The sequence below is a fragment of the Lonchura striata genome, chromosome 1, assembly GCF_050655825.1.
Source record: "Lonchura striata isolate lonStrDom1 chromosome 1, ASM5065582v1, whole genome shotgun sequence".
NCBI lineage: Eukaryota > Metazoa > Chordata > Aves > Passeriformes > Estrildidae > Lonchura > Lonchura striata.
This window is the reverse complement of record NC_140703.1, coordinates 70,411,506-70,436,480: the sequence shown is the minus strand read 5'-3', so window position 1 is coordinate 70,436,480 and position 24,975 is coordinate 70,411,506. Positions and strand designations below refer to the sequence as shown.

At 41.3% G+C, this 24,975-nt stretch overlaps 1 protein-coding gene across 1 annotated transcript in view; it reads left to right on the top strand.

The window, feature by feature from the left end:
- The first annotated feature begins 7,687 nt into the window (after nucleotides 1-7,687).
- Nucleotides 7,688-24,975, top strand: part of POMP (proteasome maturation protein) — a 35,837-nt gene continuing 18,549 nt past the window's right edge. Inside the window, exons 1-2 of the mRNA XM_085588421.1 lie at nucleotides 7,688-7,854; nucleotides 7,948-8,241. Coding sequence (XP_085444547.1) covers nucleotides 7,688-7,854; nucleotides 7,948-8,241 — 461 coding nt within the window. The remainder of the gene's footprint in view (nucleotides 7,855-7,947; nucleotides 8,242-24,975) is intronic.

Here is a 24,975-nt window from a genome sequence, read left to right as displayed (position 1 = left end):
TTAACTTTAAAGTTTAAAGTCTGTGAGAATATTTCCTGCACGCGTCTGTTCAACTCCTATTCATAAATTACGCCCTAAGCTACAAATTTTAGTCTGTATTTTCCAATCTTCCTGCCCCCAGCTGAGACCTTGAAAATAAAATAGCTATGGATACCTTCCCCTCAGCTGCTCACACCATGGGGGGAAGAACCCAGAGGTTTCTTTCCCGAAGAGAATGACTCACACAAAGTCACCTCCTCCACTGGAGAGGATAGCAGCTGGGAAAACAGTCAGCCAGGGAGGACAGGCCAAAAAGAACTAGGACACTGAGCATCCTGACAGGTTAGACCCCCTAGGAGCAAGGGCTCCCCTGTAGAAGGACCTCAGGGACCAGTTTGTGCCTGCCTTTGGCCAGCCTAGTGCTGAGTCTGAGATGATGTGAACCTAATCACAAGCTCAGCAGCCATTCCACACCAGTTCCTCCCCATCTTCTTCACACCTCCTACATCACAGCTGCATTCAGTCATGGCCCTCCAAAGACCACATTTCTTTGGCAAGCTATAGCTTCTTCCTTCTCCAACAGATGTCATCAGCTCGTGATCCACTCAAGTGACCAGGGAGGCCAAACCTGAAGATCTGCTCCTAATCTCTTTTCACTCTTTTATATGTTAAGGTCAGGGAGAGATGAGATGTGGAGCTTGTAGAATGGAAAGATCCAAGCAGAGAGATACAAGGAAGAAAGAAGAAGCAGATATTCCCATAAAGCAGAAGGAAGGTATAGTAGGAAACTTGTGCTTGGAACTGAACAGTCTAAACACATAAATTGGAACATCTGGACAGATGGAAAATGCATATGTGAAGGGGAGGGCCACATGAAATGTACTTGCCTATTTTTTTTGTGTGTGTGCCTGTGTGTGTGTGTGTGTGTGCGTGTGTGTGTGTGTGTGTGTGTGTGTTTGTGTGTATGTGTGTGTGTGTGTGTGAACTACTACCATGCAATTTGCAACACCCAGTAGGATGCAAACTACCTTTGAAGAGTAGTTTAGATGCTGTGGCTGGACAAACGCTAAGGAGACAGCCATAGGTCTGTCCCAGGCATAAGTCTATACTGCAGGCAATATGATCTCTTCATACCAGAATCTTAGGCCTTAGTTAGATTCTAAGTAGTGGGTGGCATATGTGAGGCCAAATTTATCATTGGCATTCAACCATTACTTACTGAGGCAAACAGCTCTGGTACAAGCACATCTCACAGCAGAGTAGGGGATCATGGAGAACAGGGCGAGTTTCTAGAATGAGGGGAAACCCAAGAGAGGCTTACATGGAATCGGCAGCTTGCACAAGAGAGGCTGACTCAACATAGGACAGAGCCAGGATCCCCCTGGGGAGCATGAGCATGAATCTGGAGACATCCCACTCAGCTGGAAGCTGGCTAATATCCTAGGCTTCAAGGAGGGCAAGAAGGATGACCTTGATAACTGCAGGTCTGTCAGGTTCTGCTGGAGAGCAGCACCATAGAAAGTGTCAGTGGCAAGCTGAATATAAGTCTGCAGTGTGACTCACATTAGTGACTCGTACCAGTGAGTCCTGGTAGCCAGGAGGTCAAACACCCTGGGAGGGTGTCAGGCACAGCATCACCAGCCAACCAAGGGAGGGGATTGTCCCACTCTGATCTGCACTGGTGGGCCTCACCTCAAGTGCTGTGGGCAGTTTTGGGTGACACAATATAAGAAGGACATCAAACTATTACCGTATGTCCAAGGGAATGGGACCAAGATTGTAAATGTCCTCAAGAGCAAGACTTAAGAGGAGGAGCTCAAGTGGCTTGTTTGTACAGCCTAGAGAAGGGGAGAGGGGGGGAGGACTTCATAGTGGTCTACAGCTTCCTTACAAGGTGAAGAGGAGGGGCAGGAGCTTTTATCTTCTTGCTGGTGACCAATAGTAGGCCCCACGGGAACACCACAAAGCTGTGCCAGGGGAGGTTTAGGTTGCATATTAGGAAAAGATTATTCACCCAGAGTGTGACAGAGCACTGAAACAGCTTCCCCACCACACCAAGCCTGTCAAAGTTCAAGTGTTTGGACAATGTTCACAGGCATATGGTGTGATTCTTGGGATATCCTGTGCAGGGCCAGGAGTTAGACTTGATGATTCTTGTGGGTCCCTTCCAACTCGGAATATTCTATGATTTTATGTTTCTATGAATAATGGATACATAACAGTTGCTATGTTCCCTTCAGCTCTGAAATGTGGGAATTTTCATTTTTCTAACATTTGTTAAAAATACTATTACTAAATACTAGGAAGGAAATCAGCCAAATTTAGCAGCTGAGAGTAAGCCCTCTGAAATATATCAGGCAAACATTTTGCAAGACTGATCATCTGCTCAATCTCCAGCACTACAGAAGCTGAAAAAGAGAGAGGAGAAACAGCCTTCACAGTAGAGAACATTTGTTTTCAGTGTTCACTTGCAGCCCAGAAGTACCTTGTATTGTTGAATTTTACTCTGCAGGAAGATCAGAGTAGAGATTTTTCTTGAACAACCCCCACATATGACACTATAATCATCAAGCTGTCAGGCAGCAAAAGCACCAACCCATTTGCATCCCTTGCCTATCCCTGACCAGCAATAGGAAATCTAATTGAGAAGGTAATCAAGGCTCTCAGACTTTAGGTCCAGGTTGAGCAGCAGACTACCATGACAAAGGAACAGAGACGTCATCCTGAGCATATTGGACTTTTCATGGCTGAATACTCAGCCAGCTGAATACTCGTTGCCTCTTGTCTCTTGCATGTCTGGCTTCAGGAGTTAGATGGAGTGGCAACGCCCTTATGGATATGACTTAGTCAAGTCACTGGGACACACTCTGAGGTTGTGGTTTCTACTTCCTAATGGACATAGGACACTTTGAACATCCTTGGTTAAGGCTTTAGCCAAGTCTTCTGGGAAGAATTGCTTGGACAGCCCCTGTGACCTGGCAAAAATAAAGAGCCTGGAAAATCTCATTCACACCAGAAGTTGATATCCTGCTAACATGACCCAACTATTTCTAGTCATGGCAACAATTTCTTATTTGCACCAATACCCAGAATAATTTTGTGGCAGTGTTTCCAATGTTCAGAGCATTATACAAAAGGTCACCAGCAGAACCTGCAACAGCAGGTGCCTGCCCGCAGAATAAGACTCATGGGTCAGGGTTACAGCTGAGGGACCTCATGATGTGTATTGTAGTCACAGCAGAGGTAGACGCCGCACAGGAACAGACTAGACTGTCTCTGAGATGTTCCCAAGCTCTTGCTGTAGGGAGAGAAGGAAAGATGTCAAAACAGAGCAGACTGGATCTCCCTCTGCAGATCTTCTGTAGAATTTGCATCTGCCAACTTAATTTGACTGGATGCTTCCAGGATTGAAAATTCAATCAAAGCAATATTTCAGATGATCAGCTGAAAACATTAGCATTTTTGCAGAGCCACTGTGAAGGGTTCCAGTGCTCCCTGTCTACCATACTCCATCTCCATAGTCCCTTGTCAATTCCACTGGCAGAGCTGTTTCTGAGGCTTAGAACTGTTTCTGGGACTCAATTTAAAACAGTTTGGTGGAACAACCCAGGATGTAACTTGTTTTCTTTCTATGGAGAGTCACTTATAAGGCAGGTCATTTTACTGGTAGAGCTTTACAGCAAGCACATCCATACAATGGGAGACACAGTAACTGTGAGGACTAGAAGAGTATTGGTGTTTTCTGTATTGATTTAACTACTAGGGATACTGTAACCTGGAGCAACAGGTGAGGTGAGATGGACTGGCCTACCCAAGATCTTCCTCTGAATCTCTTTTCCTCTCTCTTTTCAATGATGTGTTTCCCATTACCATTATTTTGACAGCCTCTGGCAGGAACAGAGATCAAGAAGAAACCTATCAAGGAAATCCCATTTATCATCATCATTATCCTTAGTTTTCTCAAGGACTGTGGGAATTGGAAGCTGAGACCTCTTCTCTGTACTATGGTGTTTGCTGGGACATCAGTTTATACCCTGCTGCCTGGGCACATGCTTAGGTAAATGTGTGCAGAAGCATAGACTACAGCCAGTGGTGCTTCCCCTCAGCAAGGCTGTTTTACCTTATATTGTATAGATTCCTGACTTTGTACCCAGTCAGTGTTCACCTGCAACACACTTCAATTCATTTCTGAGGGCAGGCAAAGCAAGAAGCTGTCTAACCATAACAAGAAAGTAGAGGCAATGGGAGCAAGTAATTTGATGTTGCTCATTTTTATTTTAATTAGTTAACTGCCATAAGCAATTAATTAGGTTACCTGGTATTTTATTGGGAAGTTTGGAATACTTGGGCCTGTAGAGTATCAGTCTTCCAGGATTTGCAGTGGCTGGATCTCAGCTGGCCCAGTACAATGTCACTGCCTTCACTGGCAGTAGGTCATGTGGAGAAATCCAGAGGAAAGAGTCTGCCCCTCCTGTTCCTTGGAAGCTGCTTTGAAACAGAAGCTACACCACTCATCCCTGCTTATGCTGCACCACGGCTCATCCAGGTACATCTGTGCCCAGTCTTGTACCACTGCTGTGGCACTACTGGGCAATTACTACACATGGTCTGACACTGATCACGGTCTCTGGACCCGATCCATTCCACATTCTGGCTCCTTGTTGGTTTAACAACTGCTCTTAGTTGCAATTTTACTGTCCTCGGCTCACTTGAGAATCAGTTGACCCTCACTGGTCTCTGGCACATCTAACATGATTTTGGCTCTGCCCACATTTCCTCTTCTGTTCAGAACTATACAGCAGAAAACCAGCGTTTCAACACCTTATTAAAAGCAAAATCTACTACAATGCACATTTTCTTACAAAATACTACACAACTGGTTTTATGTGTACATCCAGCAATATTTTACTGAACAACAACAAAAAAAAAGTGTGGAAAGTGTGGAACAAGTTTTTTTTTGACCCTGGAAAACACAAGTTTAACAGAAGGATGCTAGTAAGCATTTCCACTGTATGCTGGACCCCATTCACATGCGCTCACACCTGCATCAATATGGGAGTGACCTACTTTCAGCATAGCAGGGTTAGTGTGGTGGTGATTAAGCTCTTGGCTTAATCTCCCAGGCGTCTGAAATTTAGTTCCCAACTATTTCTTCTTCTCTTTATCCAAGAGAATATATATGTGCCTTTCCTGGAGCCATAAGTGCATGAATGTACCAGAATAAGCATTTAGAAAGAGTCAAGACCACATGAAAGGATCAACAGCATATCCTCCCTGTGGCACTGGGCCAAGGTCACTGCCTTTCAGTGGGAAACACAACCAGAAGGTCAGCAAAAGAACCACAGAACCAAACCAAAACACGTCAAAAAGGGAAAACTACCCAAGAAAATATTGGGCCATGAAAAGAAAACCAAACTTACAATGAAGAGCTCTTTTCCTCTTACCACCCCAAGCACTAACCCCCAGAGGTTTAGTGTTTCCCTCACCGCAACACAAACCCGGCTCCGTGCTGGGAGCCCACACAGCTGCTGCTCCAGAGAAGCTGGTGACTCAGTGATGTGCACAAATGCCTATGCCCTGATTGTTTTGGAACAAATCAGACACAAAATGTGAACAAAGGCAAACAGTTATCTGGCCACAGAAATGGTGTTCACAGGAGTGTCTTGGAAGCTGTTCTGGGAAATGTGGGATATATACAGCACTGTCAAGGTCCTGCAACATCATGCATATGGTTACACCACATGTGCCCCAAATAGCAGGACCAGTGTACTCCATGCTCCATGTGCTGCTTCACTTACACAACCACAGCAAAAGGCATTTCAAGAGACGGGGTTCAGGACTCAAGTTTGGAGCTCCGGGTCCAGGGCTAAACTGGGCTAACTCAGTAGCAATGAAAGTTTACTGGATAGGTGGAAAGAAAGAAGACCCAATGCAGTGTATGCCCAGAACCTCACATAGGTGTCTTTAGCTGCAATGTTTGTCCAAAACCATGTCAGAGATATCTGCAGCTCCATCTGCAAGTAGCAAGAATGATATTGTACATGATCTCCACTGGTCAAGTGGGAGTAAAAGCTTTCCCCAAAATGCACTAAAATTGTCTTTTCTTTCATTCTCTGACATTCTAAAGACAACAGTTTTAAAATAGCTCTTTTCCACAGAACACTTCCTTGAAAATAAGCAAAAAAGGTAAAGCATAAAAGTGTTAAAAAAATTAAACTAGCTGACAGGAATAGTTAAAAGATTGTTTCACTTCTTAATTCCAGGAGATACTCATATTATTGCATTCTGTGATGCAATAGTGTCATTTCCATGCTGTGAAATGAATATCATTGCTTCCTTCAGTGCAGGAAACCCTTTACTGGCAGATCAGCATGAATGGGGGATGCAGAAAAGGGTTGCCCACTGACTCGACAAGCCTCTGAGCTGCCCAACTGGTGCTTAGAAATCTCATCTGGAAATTCTCTCTTGTCACTAGGTGCTGAATCCATTACAGGTCTAGGAAGGAGAATGATCTGTGCACAAACTAACCTCACAAACACGAGAACCTGCTGATATGGTTCATGTGTGTCTTTACCTTGCAAAGATAGTAAGTCATCCCCTGAAGCTAAGGTTTAGGTTGTTATTGGCAAAAAAGGGGGAAGACAAATAGAGCAGATCAGAAGATTTTGGTGATGGGAGTACTCTTAAGATCATCAGTTTGCACTGATGTTTACTCAGTCCCAATAGTGCTCAGAGGGAAGATGAAGAAGCCAGAACTGGGCTGCATTCACCTTTGCCTGAACACCACAAGGCAGTGAAGACCATAACATCATTTGAGGAACAATTTTGCAATGTGTATTATATTTTACACACACACAGTCTTTCTGAAGTCGAATTTGCCCCAAAGATCTATGTCTATACAGAGCTATGTATTTTTCAACCCTATAATGTCTCCCGGGGAGAACTGGGTTAGAAAGACATTCAAATGCTCTATGAACAAGTGTGTGGCTTTTCTGGTACAGCCATTGTGCAAGGGCTAAGATCCTCAGAAGAAACTGGTTAAAACCTATTTTGTGGAATCGGACTTTACAGGTACCGTGAGCTGTCAAAGGGCAGAGCTCTCCGTTTGGGTTTTTTAACTCTCACAGAAGGAAACAGACCATTTTTTTCTTGGTGGTTTTCGTTTGTCTGTTTGTTTGTTTGTTTTGTTTGTGTTTTTTTGTTTGTTTGGGTTTTTTTTCCCTTAAGGAGATAAGCAGGCTGCGTTCTCACGGAGCACAAGCTGTGTCGCCGTACCACCCTCAGCCCAGGGCAGCGGAGGGCCGGCGGGAGCTCGGGGCGCGGGGCAGCGGCGCCGCCCGGCACTCCCCGCCGCGGCGGGCGGAGCGGGGGCGGCGGGGCGGGGCGCGCTCGGGTCTCCCCCTGCGCCGGGGAGGATGCGGAGAAGAGGCTGCTGCCGCTTCCCTTCCCGAGAGCCTGCGAGCCGAATTTCCCGGGGTGTGTACGGTCAGCAATAAAAAGAGAAACGCGCGGTTCAAGTTAATTTTCCACCCCCGAAAGGAAATGCTGCTTCCTGTATTATGCAAGGCTGGTGCCAACAGCACTGACACAGGAGACTATTGTCCTTTTCACAAAGCCGTGGTGGGGAAGGGCGCCTGAGAAAATAGTCCTTTTGCAACAGCAAGGAGCTTTTGATCTTGGGGGGGGTGGGAGGGTTGTGGAGAGTAAAATGGGTGCGGCTGGGAGCAGGGAGGGATGCGGCGGTGAAAAAGGGTACCAGGGTGTCCTTCGCCGTTCCTCCAGCACCGCTCAGGAGGCCAGGATGCGCAAAAGTGCCTGCAAATGTCTTTCCTCTTCCATGCAAAGCGATCACACTACTTCGGTCCCGCTTCCGATGTGTGCAAGCCGGAACAAAGACACCAGGGATTAGGAGCGTCTTCCTCCTCCTCCTCCTCCTCCCCCTCACTTAACCTCTCGGTCTAATTGTAGATTACAAAACCTCGGTCACCGGGAAGGAGCTAATGCCTTCCCCATTGTGCTGCTGCTGCACAGCGGTACCGGCGCTCCCCGGTCGGACCCGGGCGGTGCCGGCACCTCCCGGTACGGGCGGCCGGGGAGTCGGGCGCTGCCAGCCCGCGGGGCTGCGGCGGGGCCGGATGCCTTGATCCCCTTCGCGGACGGGCGGGCTCCCCGTGGGCTCCCTCTCCGCACCGACCTGGGCACAGGGGACGCGGCGTTCACGCCAGCTGCAGGTCCCAGCAGTTTCTTAGCAGGAAAAGATAAGTAACATCTGAGGAAGAGCCACGGTTTTTCCAAAAGTAGTTTGAGACACTTTCCTGACTAAATGCTTTCCTGTCCCAGGCTTTAAAAATATCGTGGCTTGCTTTCCCTTAACTAACTAATACAGACATTTTACTCCTACTCTAAAAGGATTTTGTCAGTCCAAAAGAGCGGGCACATAGATTTTTTTAGTTATACGGATAGACTCCATGTTGCTGATGCTATCCCTTTTTAGACAATTCTTAAAGAGTTAATCTTTCCTCAAGAGAGGATCTGAAAGAACAATTCTTATTCTTAAAATAGTTCTTATAAACTTTCTTATTAGCTCTTATTAAAGGCGAGTTCCTGCCTTTCTTAATGGGATACCAAACCCATTTCGAAGGGAAGTCTATGTCCAGTAAGAGCAGCAGAGTCAGTCTCTTTCTTTGAGTGTTTTCTGGCATCTGGCTGCCTGCAGGATGGAATCACTTTGGCCGACTAATGACTGACATGGCTCATTATGAGAAAATGCAAATAATTTTCTTTAAATGTGCCTGCTTGCAATCAAAAAGAAAACATAATGTTCCTCTTCACACATGTAGATAGGCTGAGTTAAAGGAATTCTAGGGAAAGAGGATATGAGGAACCTTCAAGAATGATTTAGAAACTTTTCTATATAAAAATAGAACGGGATTTCTTATGTCCAAAGAGCAGAGTCTTTAAAGAAAAAAAAAAAAAAAAAAAAAAAAACCACACGCACACAAAAAAAAACTCCAACCAAACAACAAACCCCCACCAAAACTAAATGGTACACATTTTCTGTGTCTTCTTAGTTGTGAAAGCATAACAGACCAAAAATCCCAATTTAAAACAGATCATCCGGGATTCCAGTAGCCTGCAAGGTGCTCACGGCTGAGTACCGCTGGTTGTGCTGAATGTCACTGCTGGTCTTGCAACCCTACAGCTGTGTTCGTTCACATAATCCTTTGCCTCCCTTCACAAAGACACAGGTTTGGGTTTTGTTACGGTTTGCAACACCGTGTCCAACTCTGGTCCGTGGACCTTAGCTCCCGTCTAACGTGAGATATTTTTAATGTAGACAGCATGTCAGCTCTCCATGCTCCTTCCAGGCTTTCTGTAAAGGCCAGGAATGCCGCAGGCAGGAAAATCTGCTCTCGTTCTGCCGGTGGTAGTGCCTGCCCTTCCCCCAGCCCTTAGATGTGAGCAATTCAAGTTTATCTCCCACCAACTCCGCCATAGGCTTCTGTTATCTGGAAAAAGCCCCAGAGGCACAAATCCTTAAAGGCATTGAAGTGCCTAACTCCCATCAGAATGAGGGATGTAGTTGTCTAAATACCGCTGATAATCTACAAAGTTGCTCACGATTTGTGTAACAGAGATCACGTAAGTAGCCGCAGTCTGACACAGGCAAAGCGCTAAACTTTCTTTTATTACTGCTGCTGCTGCTGTCGCTACTGCTGTTATTCAGCATCTGTATACTCACAAGTCCAAGTTGGCATTTAGGAGCCCACTGGGAGAAGGACCACAAGGAGAAAAGTTTCTGCCTACGAGATTTCACAGCCGAGAAACAGCTAAGGAAACAGCAAGTACGTCTGACACAGAAGAGGAGGAGATTGCCATGAACACATGAGCACACCAGCCACCTTCTGCTTTCAAGGGGTTTTCAGGCTTGACCAAAGAAGCAAATTTGTAATGTTAAAAGTATATCACTCCTGGCCCTCTGGTGATGGCTGGTCAATTGAGTATCAGACAATGCCTACAGTAACATCTGTCACCAAACCATGGGAAAAGAAGTTAGCTGCACGAAAACGTCTGTCACCAAGCCATGGAAAAAGTAGTTAGCTGCCTGCTTGGGTCTCTGTTGGGAACAGGTTGGAAATGGGAGGGATCATTTCCTTGCACTCACCCATGCCTGTATGTGCAGGACCTCGTCATGGCAAAACACAAAGTGTGCTTGTGATTTCAGAACCTTGGGAAATGGCCAGTCATCCGCTTTACACTGGACTCAGCCAACACAATGAAGTTTAGATGCCCATCATTTTTGAGAGATGGATGAAGCTTATTTAGACAGGAAATAGGCACAGCCCTAAGGGATAGGGCATACCAAATTAACACCTAAAAATAAACACTTTGTATTTTCTGTTCCATGAAAGCTATTGTTGAAGTTGCCAGAGAAATATTTAATAACTGTGAAACAGAAATATATCCAAAGGTGATCTCCCCTCTACTTGGAATTCCTCAGAACAGTATTAACTTTTTACAAATTTCAGAGTGTTTGGAATTCAAACACTTCATTGCATTCAAATGGGGCAGATCCATAACTGTTCATTAATATGACTAAAAAAAAAATCCTGCTGTTAGTAACATATCTAATTCAAACACTTTAAAATGTGATTCAGCTGAAGATGTCAGCTTTGTGTTTGACTGCTTTGTGAAGAGTAAATGTAAGAAGTTCATATAAAAATGAAATTATGTGTCTATTTTCACACAGCACGAGTGACTGGGACAGAAAATGTTTTTTCTTGGTGAAGTCATCAGACCCTCTTCAGACAAGCACATTGTTCAAACCCTTTCACTGTGTAACAGGCTCCAGTGTTAGAAATGCACCACATGTGAGCAGAGGAACTACTGAAAGCAGTAGTAGTACTGAAAGCATGTAGCAGAGGAGCTACTAGTGTAGCCTCACACTACACACTAGTAGCCTACTACTACTGTTTTCCAGTGTAGTGTGAGGCTCCTGTGTTTGAGAAAGTCTAGGCTCTGCTCCTTGCCTTTCCCATGGTGTTTAAATGTGAATGTCCCTGAGTGAGCTCAGGGATATTCTGCTGACAAAATGACCATGAATTCAACTAAAGACTTTCCCTTTATTGCTTCTCATTTGGGTTCTCTCTACCTAGCCCTTATTTTCATGAAAACTTCAGGAATATAACTACCTTTAAAGCCTATTCCTTTGTATCAGCTTTAATTCAAACAGATCAATGGATTCCAAAGGGAGAAGAAATTTTTGTAGAGGTAGGAGTCATGTAGGTATTAGTGTTGCTCATACAACTCTCATTTCTTCAAAAACAATGCTAATTGCTTAGATTGTTTGCTTTCACAGAACATTATTCCCCTACTTTAGAGAATTTCTTCCAATTGCCAGCCTAAGTTAATTCCCACTAAGATTACATTTTCCTGGTTTCATGCTGACTTTTTCTTTCAAGTGTAACTTCAATTTACAGGTATTTATTCCTTAATAAATACTTATTTTAGTCACAGAATCAACTTTATTTTTACTATAATTGACTCTTCTCACAGGACAGAAATACCTCCATAGACATACCCTACACCTATTCCAGTTTTAAATCAGTTTAGTCAAATATGCAAAAGCACCATGCCTTTTCATGGCATTTTCACACTGATGGGTCACGACAACTCTGAGATTCTGAATACATCATTTTTCCCCCTATCTCATTGCCAATATGCGATTGCCAAACTTTTCTTCTTCCTAGTTCCATGAAGTTGTGATTGACTCACAGGCTGACTCACAGATCACTGTAAGTTATTTTAAGCATTATGTACAAAAATACTAAATGTTGAAAGTTGGTTTTATTGGGGATTTTCTGCTTTCTCGTATATATATACAGATAACTTTGTGAGACTTGCAAATATAAGAAATTAAACCTAGATCTGGCCAAGGAAATAAATAAGGGCTTTCTGCAGAAAAGAACATTGCAAGATAAACCAAAACAAAACATAGGGTTGTTCTAGAAGATAAACCTCTAAAAATGAAACTGAAATAGTGTTTCAACCACCAAAACTGGCAATTTTTTCAAAAGACAGCTGCACAACAGAAACAAAAGCAAGATACTTGCAAAAATCCAATCTATTAAAATACAAATAGAAGGATCTGAAAGTGAATGCTTTGGTTTGTGCTTCACAAGAAATGTACCTGTTTGCATTTTTGTCTCTCCTCTACAGTAAGAATCCTGCAACTATTCCAAAAAAATAACAGATGAACTTCCGCAACATTTTGAAAATGAGACACATATTCATTTCTGAACCAGTCTGCTTCTCCACAGTGACCACAAGTACTGAGGGCATGAAAAGTCTTTGCCTGCTCTGTCTGACCAAGACAAATTGCTCCTTGAAGACTCATCATGCGAAATATTTCTTCCTTCGGCCCTGCTGAGGAGAAAAATCTCCAGATACTCCTTTATGTTCCTTAAGCAACCCTACCACTTTAACCCCCACAGGGCCAAACACAGGTGTCTAATTCTACCTGTAATAACCTGTGGCACGTGAGCTGTCCATCCAGAGATGAATGGCTCCAGCAGCCCAGACCTCTCAGGAGCAATGGCCAGATTCCAGAAGGGATTCCCTGGCGTGGTTTACAATGACCAGATGCCAATGTTTGGAAAACTGAGTTCTCCCTCAGGCTTCTCTCTTAGCAGGTGTCAGATATTTCTATCTTCTTTTCTAGCCAAGACATTGCTGAATGCTTAATACCTAGTGTTTTTTAAGGAATTTACTTGCAAAGGCATTTAGGTCACCAAATCCTTGTAATTGATGTCTTCTACTGTCTGCACACCTCCGAAGGCCTGGAGTGAGCCAACAGAAATCACAAGCCACATGGACCAAAGTGGGAACCCAACCATAACTGCACCAAAGGATGCAGACAGACCTCAACTCCTCCTGGTAGCATTGTTAACTTTTGAGGTGGAAATACTAAGAAGATGAGTTGAGTTGACTAAATAAACCCAGCCTAGAATCTGGAAACAATACAGTCATGTTTGGTTGATGTTATTTCTGAGCTAAAACACCCTACTGCAAAGTGCTCCATGGAGTTGGTCTGGTTTCCACAAGGAGGATATACCTTCTGGGTGCTTTTATCTTGTAGAGATATAATCTTTTTTTCCTTAAGATGTTTTTCTAAGCAACGATGGAATATCAGTTAAGTTGGACAGCCTTTAGGCTGCCTACTTCAGCAACCAAGTCTTGCTGAAGATGGTGAATGCACTTGCTTCATTGTCAACTAGAAACATACTTCTCAGAAGGCAGAACACTGAAACACTTTCTGAGAAAATGCTTTGGTTTAAAAGTTCTGATACTGGTTCTATGGTCTTTCTGTAGAGTGGTGAAAACCTTCTTCTGTCAGTTTATTATGCTGTGTTGCCAGGACAATCAAAATTTTCTGGAAGTATCCATTCTGTGCCTATTCTTTTTTACAGTGAAGTAAGCAAAAATTCAAACCAGAAAGAGTAAGTAACTGATACGGATTTCTACTGCTGAAATCTAAATCGAACACAACTTCTACTTCCTTACATAAACCTTTGATGAAGTTCCTTGTTGTAAGTGCTTATCATAACACCAAAGGTATTCCCAAACACATTGGTGTGGTGTTTGCCTAAATGCTGTCTTTAAACCTATAAACTGAATGAAGAACATCTACTGCTGCTTGTTTTCTTCCCTCCCATTTAGCACTCTTTTTCAGGGCTTGTCAGTGTTTTCTAAAGCAAAGAATGCCCAACCTTTTAGACAGAAAAGACAGTTGCTAGTGGGGTTGTTTCGGAGCTTTTCACTTGATTCAGTGAAAAGTTGGATAAACTCCTTTTATGTTTTTTTTTTTCCTCCTGATTCATTTTGCTTGCCTGCTTGAGTGCAGAATGCTTGTATTTTTCTGGCTCACATATGGAAATTAAAATTGCTATGTGGTTTACTCTTTCCAAAACCAAAGTTAACCCACAAGCAGTAGCTTGAAGAATTGTGGATGAGGAACTAATATTCGTTTAGAAATTGAATTGTTGCTTCCCTTATTTGTCAGCAGTTGTTTTTTTTATTCTGCTTTGGGTGGTACTGTAGAACGCCTGTCTGCCTCTGAACAGTGTGTAGCACACAGTCAGATGCCACAGTCGCTTTGGTCACATTTCTTTGTCATTGTGTTTACAACTTCCTTTTATTTCAGAGAACAGAGACTTAATGATGTTTCCTCACCAAAACCATCAGGACATTTAAGTATTTCTCCATAAGTTAATCCTCACCTGCACCTTTCTATTTTTTTTCTTTTTGGCATCTTTCACTTCAATTGTGCTGGGAAACGTGACAGTGTATAGTAAGTACATTGTTTCATTTTCAGTTGGCACTCTTCAAGAGTGTTTTGTCTACAGTTTCATTCTGTTGGGTTCTATTTTTAACCATTTCCAAGGTCCCATCTTGTTTGGTGTGAACTGCAAGTCAGAAGACTGCTGATCTTTTCTCTCCTTCACAAGTGACTTCTTCTTTGAAGTATTTGAATTCTGTGAATTCACAAGTGAATTCTTATTGAAGCAGCTGAAAGGAACCTGGCATCTTCTTATCTTTTTAAAGAAATAGAAGAACAAGAAATTGAATATAATTCTATAATTTTTTAAAAAGTCTGTTGCAGAATAGAAAATAGAGTCCTTGCCACCTGGCTTAAGTATCATAACTATAAATTTATCTTCTCTTCAATCTCTCCTTCTAGTTGCTGCAGTTACAGAAGAAAAATGTCCAGGTCATAATTTACTTCAGTCTTTTAAATGTTAATGTTTTAAATATATAAGCCTTTAAAATTGTTTTTAACAGCTTTATAGAGTAGTTTCTCAAAGCTATCAAACAGACCATTTTCCAGAACATACCAAAACATCATTTTGTGCTTTTCTACTTTGTGTTTCCAGCTACTAATTAAAAAAACAAAACATGAAGTGTGTTGACAGACAGCACTGGGCTTGAGCACAATGACATAGAAACAATAGTAATGTGATTGCTATAGAAATTGAAGCAGTCATTAACTAATCACAGAGCAAGAAAAATAACACGAGCACCAGAATCAGAGGATATAACAGGAGTTAATGCTGTAGAAACAGGAAAGATCTAAAAAATAGTCCCACAGAAATCAACTGATTTGGTGATTTGACAATTAACAGCAGGCAGATGAACCAATCCTTTGTCAGTATATTTTTCTAAGAAGAAAGATGAAGATAACTTAAAATATTTTTACTCTACTTATCCTACTGGAAGTTGATGGAAATAACTAAGAAAGAAGTCATATTTTTTTTCTATTCCAACCCCAAAATTTCATTTAACCCATTGCAGTTAGCAACACACCATGGAGCACCATAAACAGAACTGTCAGAACAAGTTACCAACACAGGACAAGAGAAAATTTAGGAAAAAAGTTCACAATTTATACAAACATTTTATTTTAATGCCTTTTTGCCTCCAACCATTTAACTTCTCCTATTCTTAAAATTATCTTCTAAATTATTTTTTTTTACTTTTAGAAAAAACTCAAGAACAAAAGCTATATACCCCTTTCCAGCCAAGAAAGACTGGAGTCATTCACAGACCCATTTTGCTGTTGAATCACCTCCCTTAACCAAGCCTGAGTTTCTTATTCAACAGGATTTTATTCAACCAGCCAGAATCAAAGCCATTATTGAAAGACAAAAACACAGCTCCTGTGTCTTATAACTAAAACGAGGTTATGGCAAGCCCAGACCTCAGTAAATACAAAAGATGATAATAAACTTGCCTTACTGTCTCTATTGCAATGTCTCAGAAGCTGATTTAGCAATGGATCTTTAAAGCACTGGATCATAAAGTAATGCTGGATATTCCTCTAGGTTCATGGACTTTGGTGGAGGAGCTGGGAGTCACAGAGCACAAGAAGTAGCCATATAGAGAAGAAAACAATTGTAACATGCACTTCTGTATCCTGGAAGGATCTTGTCAATAACCAAGATGTCCTATGTCAAAATGCTTATTCAGGAAAGAAACATGCCTATCGCAGACAGAATTTCCACCACTGAAGAAGCGGTGGAGAAGTGTGCCACTGGGCATCCTTATCATAAATTCCCAACAAAAATGGATTAAGTGGATTTTAGATCTGGTTTTCAGAAAGCAGCAGGGTTTGAAATTCAAGACTTCTCTACACTGGCATGTAAGCTGCCCACAAAATTAGGCAATGAAATAATATCTGTCAATTAGTAATAGTAGTAGTTACTTCATCATTTCTTGAGTAGGAATGACAGGGGAGCCAGAGATGACAGTACTATCAGGAGATGGGACTGCAATAGTGGGAAAGGCTGTAAACCACAGAAATACTAGTGATAGCATAAAAGCTGTTACACTAAGGGGAAGAAACTTGAGGGGAAGTATAAAAATTCCCTCCCAGCCCACGCAGTGACAGTAGAATTGCCCAAAGAATCCTGCCACTGAAAGTAGTAATTGCTTGATCTCAGACTTTCAGACCATTAACAAAATAAATAAAAGCAAAAGGATACAAGAATGAAAATGGAGTGTACAAGTTTTTTAAGGGAGCTTAGAGGCTTTTGTTTCCCTGATCAACTGTTGGATACACCATAAGTAGCCTCACAGCTCTCGGATGTCGCAGTCAGTCTCCAGCCCTCCCCAATATCACAGCGAGATGCATCCCAGCCCACTGAGTGCAGAAGTACCTTGCACCAAGCTCCACCTGCAGCTATCCCCCGGGACTAGCAAGATGTGGTCTTCTGTCCTGTAACACGGCTGCAAAAGAACAATGTTTCTTTAACCCTGATTAAACTTTTTAATTTTGATTTTTTCCCTTCCTGTACTGCTGATCTGAAGATAGACCAAACACATTACATGCAAAAAGTACATTTGTTAGAGGAAATTGGGAAAAGTATTGTCAAAAATTTACAGTATCTCCTGTTGATTTTGTGATTATATTGACTTTATTTTTTACTATTTAGTTTTACTTCATTCCCTATTCCCTTTCACTATAGATAATATAACTTACTGTTCAAGATCTATGATGATTTCATCTTTCTGTACACTCTGTAGCACATGTAAAATTGTATGACATCTCTGTGAACACTTTGGCAAAACTCTAGCAAGTTCACCTTTACATTACTTTTCCCATTGAAACTCATCCTTCCAAAACCTTTCAGAGCAACAGTGCAGTAGGGATGTAGTAATATACAATTATTTGGAAAAAAAATTACCATCAAAATGTTGGTTGTTTTTCTGAACAGAAAGCAGAAGCACAGTCTACTTAGTAGACTGTGAGAGATTAATATGGAGTATATATAACTTTTTCTGCTTGTAGAGTCTGCAAGTCTTCTGACAAAGACTTATAAGCTTTTTTATAATCCTTATGACATAGGATAAAGTTTGTACTGAGGTTTTTGTCTTAACATCAATACAAATTTCCTTGGTTCTAAAGGTGCCAAGAATTGACATTGTTAAATGAAGTTAATGGAAGGTACAAACATTCCTCCTTTGGAACAATAGGACATAGCTACCTACTAGATTATCTGGTTTTAGATTCCTGTGGTTGAAGCAATTTTACATAATATAACTTTTGGGGTCAGAATGAAAAGAAGGTAAGCCAAAAGGAAGTGGGAGCTGAAGTAAGAGGTAGAATATAGCCTCAGAATAAAAGACATCAGCACCGCGTATTTTTAGATGCTTGGGAATGGAGCTCAAAAAAAAAAAATAAAACTGAGCAATCAAGGACACTGCTTCCCCTTCCAATCACACACACAGTCTCTATATTGTATCTAATCACTTACAGTTATGGAGTCATTTCCTTAGGAGTTCTAAAGGAATCAAGTTTGAATTCCAAAATGTGTAAGCAATGCATTAATTTGATACTATAGAAACTTGCATCGGAAGTCCTTGACCAAAACATTCAGCACTACGAGTACAGTGTCATTCTTTCAGTCCCTTCAAAGTTTTCCACCTGGTATGTTTTTCAAGGATGCATATTAGCTTAGAAAATCATGAGAATAGATATTAAATCAAATCTGCATAACTTAATTGTCACATTAAGAAATGTATTTCAAGACAAATAAGAGGAATATTGACTAATTTTATTGTTTCTGAGAAAAGGTCTGTAGAAGGAAGAGTGGGTGGCTGAATAAGATCCCACAAAGTATTCAGCATTTATGACAAAGGCAAATGCATTGACAAGTGGAATGAAAACTCAGTGTGTTATCATTGAGTCACACACTGAGAAGCACATCTGCTGACACAGAACATAGAAAATATCTCAAGTGTATCGTATAATGACAAGTAAACCCTTACAGAAGCAGCAAAATGTAAAAGGATTTGAAATCATTACACATAATCAGAAAAATCAGGTAACACCCACAGAATCTGGCATTCATGCTGTCACCAGGATGGACAGAAACAGAAAAAATATTAAGTCATTTGAAAAAAATCACTTACGGACTGAAGTGTAACAACCAGATATTGTACTTTGTTAGTATATCTGAAACTTCACCTTATTTGAAAAATCAGTATAGTTTTCAATGGCTGCCCTCTGTATGAGTGATAATCCAACTGTACATATGTTACAACAATACAGGCACTGCAGTTATATGGAGAAGTAACGATTGTTATTTCACTTTTAAAAGTCACTATGCCCTAGGGCACAATTAACAGGCAATAAATTCCTACGTGCTACTGAAGTTCAGAGATTAGTGTTTGCCTGTCAAAGCATGGAAACACATTTACACCTAATAAAAAGGGACTAATTAGCTGTTTAAATAATAGGAAATGTCAGTCAGAGGCCACAAAAGGCTATGAACAATAACTAAACCCACCCCCCAAAAACTGACACGTGTGTTTACAGACAAATATAAAGCATTCAAAAGAGCCTTAAATGTTTGCCAAGTCATCCAAAAGAGAAGGAACTTTATTTAAATAGTGAAAGCAAAAGTTAGTGCTAGAAACTCACTGGAGTAGGGCATGTATCACTCCAGTCTGTGCAATTCTCCACAGATTCATTTAGCAAAATTTTGTACATACTGGTCAGAAATTCAATGAGAGTTTGGAGCATTAGAGATCATTAGAATATGTTTTGGCCTTGTCTGGAATTTGGATTACAGGTGAATCAAAGAGCATGTCTGAACTCCAGGACAGGAAACTCTTATTTGATAGTGGTCAAGAATGAAAAATTGGATCCCAGCTATCACTGACATTGAATTTATACATCCAGATATCTGATTAGTTTTTTTAAGAACACTATAAATACTATTATGTTAGCTTTAACATCTTCTAGTGTTCCCCTATCTTTTTTCCTATTTTTCTCTAACTTTAAATGTCAGAGAGATCGAAGCGGTCATTAACCAGATACTATATAAAGAGACTAATAGCATAATTTCTTATTGATTCATGGTTTGATCTTCCACGCAGGGTTCATAATCTGACAAAATGAAGCTGTGTCCCTGTGCCTTCCCAAGTCTCACCTAGCACTAGTGCCTTTGCCGGGATAACTGGGGGGAAACTTAAAACACACCCCAGCAAAGCTGTACCACTCAAAATTGAACTGACACCATGAAGACATGCCTTTTTCTGCTGGTGTGAACCCCCAAATGTAAAACAGGTGCATCACAAATTGATTTTTGTCTGAGATATTTGAGTTTGCCAAATTTAGCTGAGCACATCCCTTATCTAAGGCATTCAGCACCTTTCACAAACGTTAGTGAGAAAAATTTGTGGCTCAGTTGGGGCACTTGGAAGGCATACATTAAACTAATATGTTGCATTCAGCAGTGACAAACTAATGCATAAATTATCAAATGCAGTTTTGAAACTAAACGGGTTTTGAACCGAAGTTCAAAGGTAGTCAGTGTTCGCTGATTTGTGGATCTTTCCCATTCTGATTTTCTCTTTGTTAATGGCAGGAGTCAGCCCTCAGGCAAAGAGCAGAAATGATCTCACATGGTTGTAAATAAATGCAGAACCTGCTTAGTGCTTGTGCTTTGTGCTCTCTCTTCCGTGTTGCTTGCTCTGCATCAGTATTGCTGCGCAGCACTGAATGTGCTGCATCAGTGAGAGCACAGCCAGTAGACTGAACAGAGCGGTGTCCCCCTCTGGTCAGTGTGTGTGAGAGAAGTCTGATCTGCTGTGCCCAGCATGGGGATCTTCAGTACAAGGACACGTTAGATCAAGACCGGCAGAAAGGCTATCAAAATGTTTAAGGGGGTGAGTACATGAAGTGAGAATGAGAGAACTGAGTTTACTCATCTTGGAGAACAGAAGTCAAAGGAGAGATCTGATTGCTGTCTACAACTAATTAATGGGTGGGTATAGAAAGCAGATTCTTCTCAGAGAGAAAGGTTGCAATTAGATGGGGAGGTGTTATTAGATGTAGGGGAAAAATCTTCCTAATGAGGTGCCCAGGTGGGAGAAGAGGCTGCAGCAGAATCCTCATCCTCAAAGGTACTCAAGGCCCTGACCTACACAGTGTAACTTCAAAGCTAACTCCATTTGGAGTGTGGGAGTGGGCTTAGGTCAGATGAGGTCCTAAGATCCCTTCAACTAAAATTATTATATGATTTTATGATTTACAGGGTCATGAGAGAAATCCAATGCAGGAAGACATGCTGAAATCCAATTTAGTTTTAGTAGCATTCAAGTATGTGTTTGAATTATTGCTGAAGCAGAATCAAGAGAGAAATATAGCTGCAGGACATAGAGAGATACAGTGCTAATACACAGGTTCCAAATAGTTTGAAAACAGGAAGTATGTTCTGTCTAGCTTGCCAGATTGGAACCAAAGAGATCATTTGTCATGTCCAACATTTGTAACAAGCTCTTTTGGTTTGGGGCAAATATCTTAATCTCAATATAAGTCAGCTGCTGATTTATTAAATAAAGATAAATCTGTTAATTCTTACATATTTGTGAATCTTTCAATAATACTTAAAGAAAATGCACAAGTGGATTCCAACAGGGCAAAGGACAGGATGCATCTCCTTAAGTTCTGAATAATTTGTATTACTGTAAGACAAGCTGTTCCATAAGAGAGTCATGGACAGCAAAGTTGGGAGGTTTAGCTCCAGGAATCTATCATGTAGACATATGGATTTGGTTATTAGAATCTCACCCAGGAAGATAGGATACAAAACTTCTTCCTCAAGCCTTCAGATGTAGCATTAATCAGAACAGAATAAAAAGTAGGGTGGATCTTTCTTTTTCTTCAGGGTCTTAATAACTGCACTTGGTGATGGGGTTTTTTTGGCACTGTTGCTAATAATACATTGATAAAACCACATTGTAATTTCTGTATCAAAAAATGAGATCATTAAAACCATACAGTTGTCCCAATGACTTCCAGGAAATAAACTTCTGGATGAAAAACAAATGGTTCAAATTAAACTTTGCTTAGATATTAATTATTCTTTGGAAAAAATATCTCTGTAACTGTCCTAAGACAAGTATATTGACTGCTTACTAACACAGAGATCTTTGCAAGTTCTTTAATCAGCAGAAATCTCACTGCACTGCACTCTTTGAATGCCATGATCACCACAAAAATGCCACATGACTTCTTCCATGTAACACTTAGTAGACACTATGTCCTGTATTTCCAAGTGGTGGTCTGTCTGTCTGCCTTCTCCACAAATCCCAATGTGATTATTCTCCAGGTGAGTCAGGAGGTGAAGCAATATCTAAGAAAAGCAAAAGTGAAACTTTATTCTCAAGCCTGAGTTCAGTAAAGCAAAAATCTTATCTTGGAGTAAAACTCTTCTACCAAGAATATTATAATTGATATAAATGTAAGGAGCTGTCTCAAAAGCAAATTAATCTACCAATTTACCTGCTGCCAAGATTAGTTTCCCAACCATGCTTCTAGAATGTCCCATCTCAGCTGTCTCTACTGATTATCTTCCACTTTGACACTCTGCCTGGAATTACAGTTCTCCTGACTTAATTTAGTTAGCTAAAGATGATTATAGAATCATTAGGCTTGAAAGGACCTTTAAGGTCATTGAGCCCCACCATTATTCCAGCACTGCCAAGTGTATCATGTTTCCAAGTGCCACATCAACACATTTTTCTAATACTTCCAGGGAAGGCAACCACTTCCCTAGGGCAACCTCTTTCAGTTTGACAATCCTTTCAGTGAAGAAATTTTTCCTAATATTCAATCTAAACCTCCCTGGTCAACTTGAGGCCATTTCCTCTTATCCCATCACTTGTTATGTGGAAGAAGAGACAGATCCCCACCCAGCTACACCTTCCTTTCAGGCAGTTTTAGGGAGCAGTAAGGTCTCCCCTGAACCCCTTCTCCCCAGGCAAAACACCCTCAGCTCCCTCAGCCGCTCCTCACAGGACTTGTGTTCTGGACTTTTCCCCAGCTCCATTGCCCTTCTCTGGACATGCTCCAGCCCCTCAGTGTCCTCCTTGCTGTGAAAGGCCCAGAACTGAACACAGGATTCAAGGTATGGCCTCACCAGTGCCAAGGTCAGGGGACCATCGCTGCCCTGGTCCTGTTGGCCACACTGTTGCTGGCACAAGACAGTCACTGGCCTCCTTGGCCACCTGGGCACAGCTGGCTCATGTTCAGCTGCCACTGACCAGCATTCCCAGGTCCTTTTCCACTGAGCACCTTTCCAGCCACTGCTCTCAGTCTGAGGTAGCACTGCCTGGGGTTGCTGTGACTCCAGGGCAGGACCAAATGCTTGATCTTGTTGAACCTCATACAACTGGTTTTGTTTTATCAACCCAACCTGTCCAGATCCCTGTGCAGAGGCTTCCTACACCTGATGTAAATATCTTCTACCACATACTGACTTACACTCTTATAAGCGTGCATTTGTACTACCAAGGGCATTTTAAATACTCAGCTATGAGACAAAAAATTAAAGGTTACAGAGCTCATCTGCAAGCTCCATCCCTTGACTTTTCTTAAGCTTGAAGTATAAGCATCTTACAGTTAAATTGATACTTTCATTCTCTCTATGTATATTACTTAGTAAGCTGTGACCCTTGTCTTATATTGCAGTGCCTGCACATTTTACACAAAGAAAAATAATTAATAATGATAAGCAACATTTTTTTAACTTTTTTTTAACTAGCAGAAAACCTGCATGGGAAGAAAATGACCTCTATCTTAAGAAACAAGCAAAATCTATGTATTCATAGATAAGTAAAATCTGGGACACAAAATTATCATAATCCACTGTCATTGCTTGCAGACCTCAATGATCAGATGTGATTCAAATACTTAAACCCCATGCTGATTGGCTCTTGGAAAAAATAATAAGGTAGATTCAAGCAGGTAAGAAATGAAAATATATCACTGCAACTTTTCAACATTCTGGGTTTCTACAAGGTCTTGGGCACTCCCAGTGAGCTGGAGTGTGTGAAGCATGTGGGCTTTCTTATGCCACTGCCTGGTTTCCTCTTCCTTGAGAACAATGGTATGAATGGGACTGGGAGGGCAGGAGAGCATCCACCCCTGGAGGACAGCTATTCACTCTGCTCCTGCCAGAGGCCTGTCAGCATTTCCACTGTTTCACACGAGTCCCAGCTTCAGACAGGGATGACTTCATTTTAACCACTTTTCTCACATTTAAAAAAGTCAAAATTAGTCAAAACAAAAACAACAACCATGTGTGCTCAGGGATGTGAGCGGAGAAATAAGGATAAACAAATCTGCTCTCTTGCATATCCTACCAGCAGTTAGTCTCAGCATGATCCTTAAAAACAGCAGGGTGCCTAGCCTCAGCTTTTATCAAATAACATTTATAGGACACCCCACATTCCCTACCAGTGGACCACAAAGAATCAACAGGGAATGAATAGGCTGTCTTTATTCTTGAAATGTTAGGGTCCAGCTCACTCAAAAAAACCCCATGATCTATTTTATTTTGTTTTCTTGTGCTTTATAGCATGGGAAAGAATGGATGAGCAGTGATCCACACAGGCTTACTTATGAAAAATTATGGTTCATCTTACAGGCATGTTTATGAAAACAACTGTGTGTAAGGACAAATACCCCTCTAAATCAGTTCTGCATCTGCACAGACAGAAGATGGCAGCTGTAAAATCTGTTTTACTGGAATGTCAGCTCTTCAGTGTAGGAAGAGGGAATGCATGCTCTAGCATGTCTATTCAGATGTGTCCAGGGCTGTTGTCCCTAGACAGCAGAGGACATATGGCCTTTAAAGAGGACAAAGTTTGGCTTTGCTATAAAAGAACAAACCACTTCCTGGAGAGGAAGATGCAATGATTTTTTAGGAAAACGCAGACACATTGTGAGCTCCAAGGAACAGTGATCTAGAGAGGAAGGAAGAGGCTATGGAATGAGGACTAAACATTACCTACCTACAAACTTTGTAATTAAGGCTCATAGCCTGTTACAAATGACTTCTTGTACGACCTTCACTTACATGACAAGAAGCAAATACTTTATGGCTTTATCGTTTTTCTCTTCTGCTTCTCCTCTGCTTGAAAGAACAACCAACTTTTAAAGTACGCCTGTAATATGAATTTCACTGCTAATAAGGAGGAAGGCCACAGTGGAGTATGCACTGCAAGAGAAGAATAAGGCTCCATGCTCGGGAAAAGATAAAGAAAGAAAGAAGTTATAGGGATAACTTGATAATGCATGCCATGTCTCCATACTTAGATACTGACTCCCTGGATTTTCAAAGTTTCAAGGAAAATCTGGCACAATTGTGTTCACAGAATTCTTGCAGAAAGTAGGAAATGTTTTTCAAAATTTTAAGAACGTAATTTGCAAAGTCAGCAAGTTATGTTTTACTACAGGAAAATTAGGAAAAGCAAGAAAAATATGTGAGTGGGAGACAATGGAAAACTGTTTTTTAGCTTTCTTGTTTCAGTAAGTAAGCACATAACATCCTTCCTTTGGCTACACGACAGCTACGTTTTCTTGATATTTTATTGTGAATAAACACACATAGAAATTCAAGGAGCTCTCTTCCATAATTATTGCTG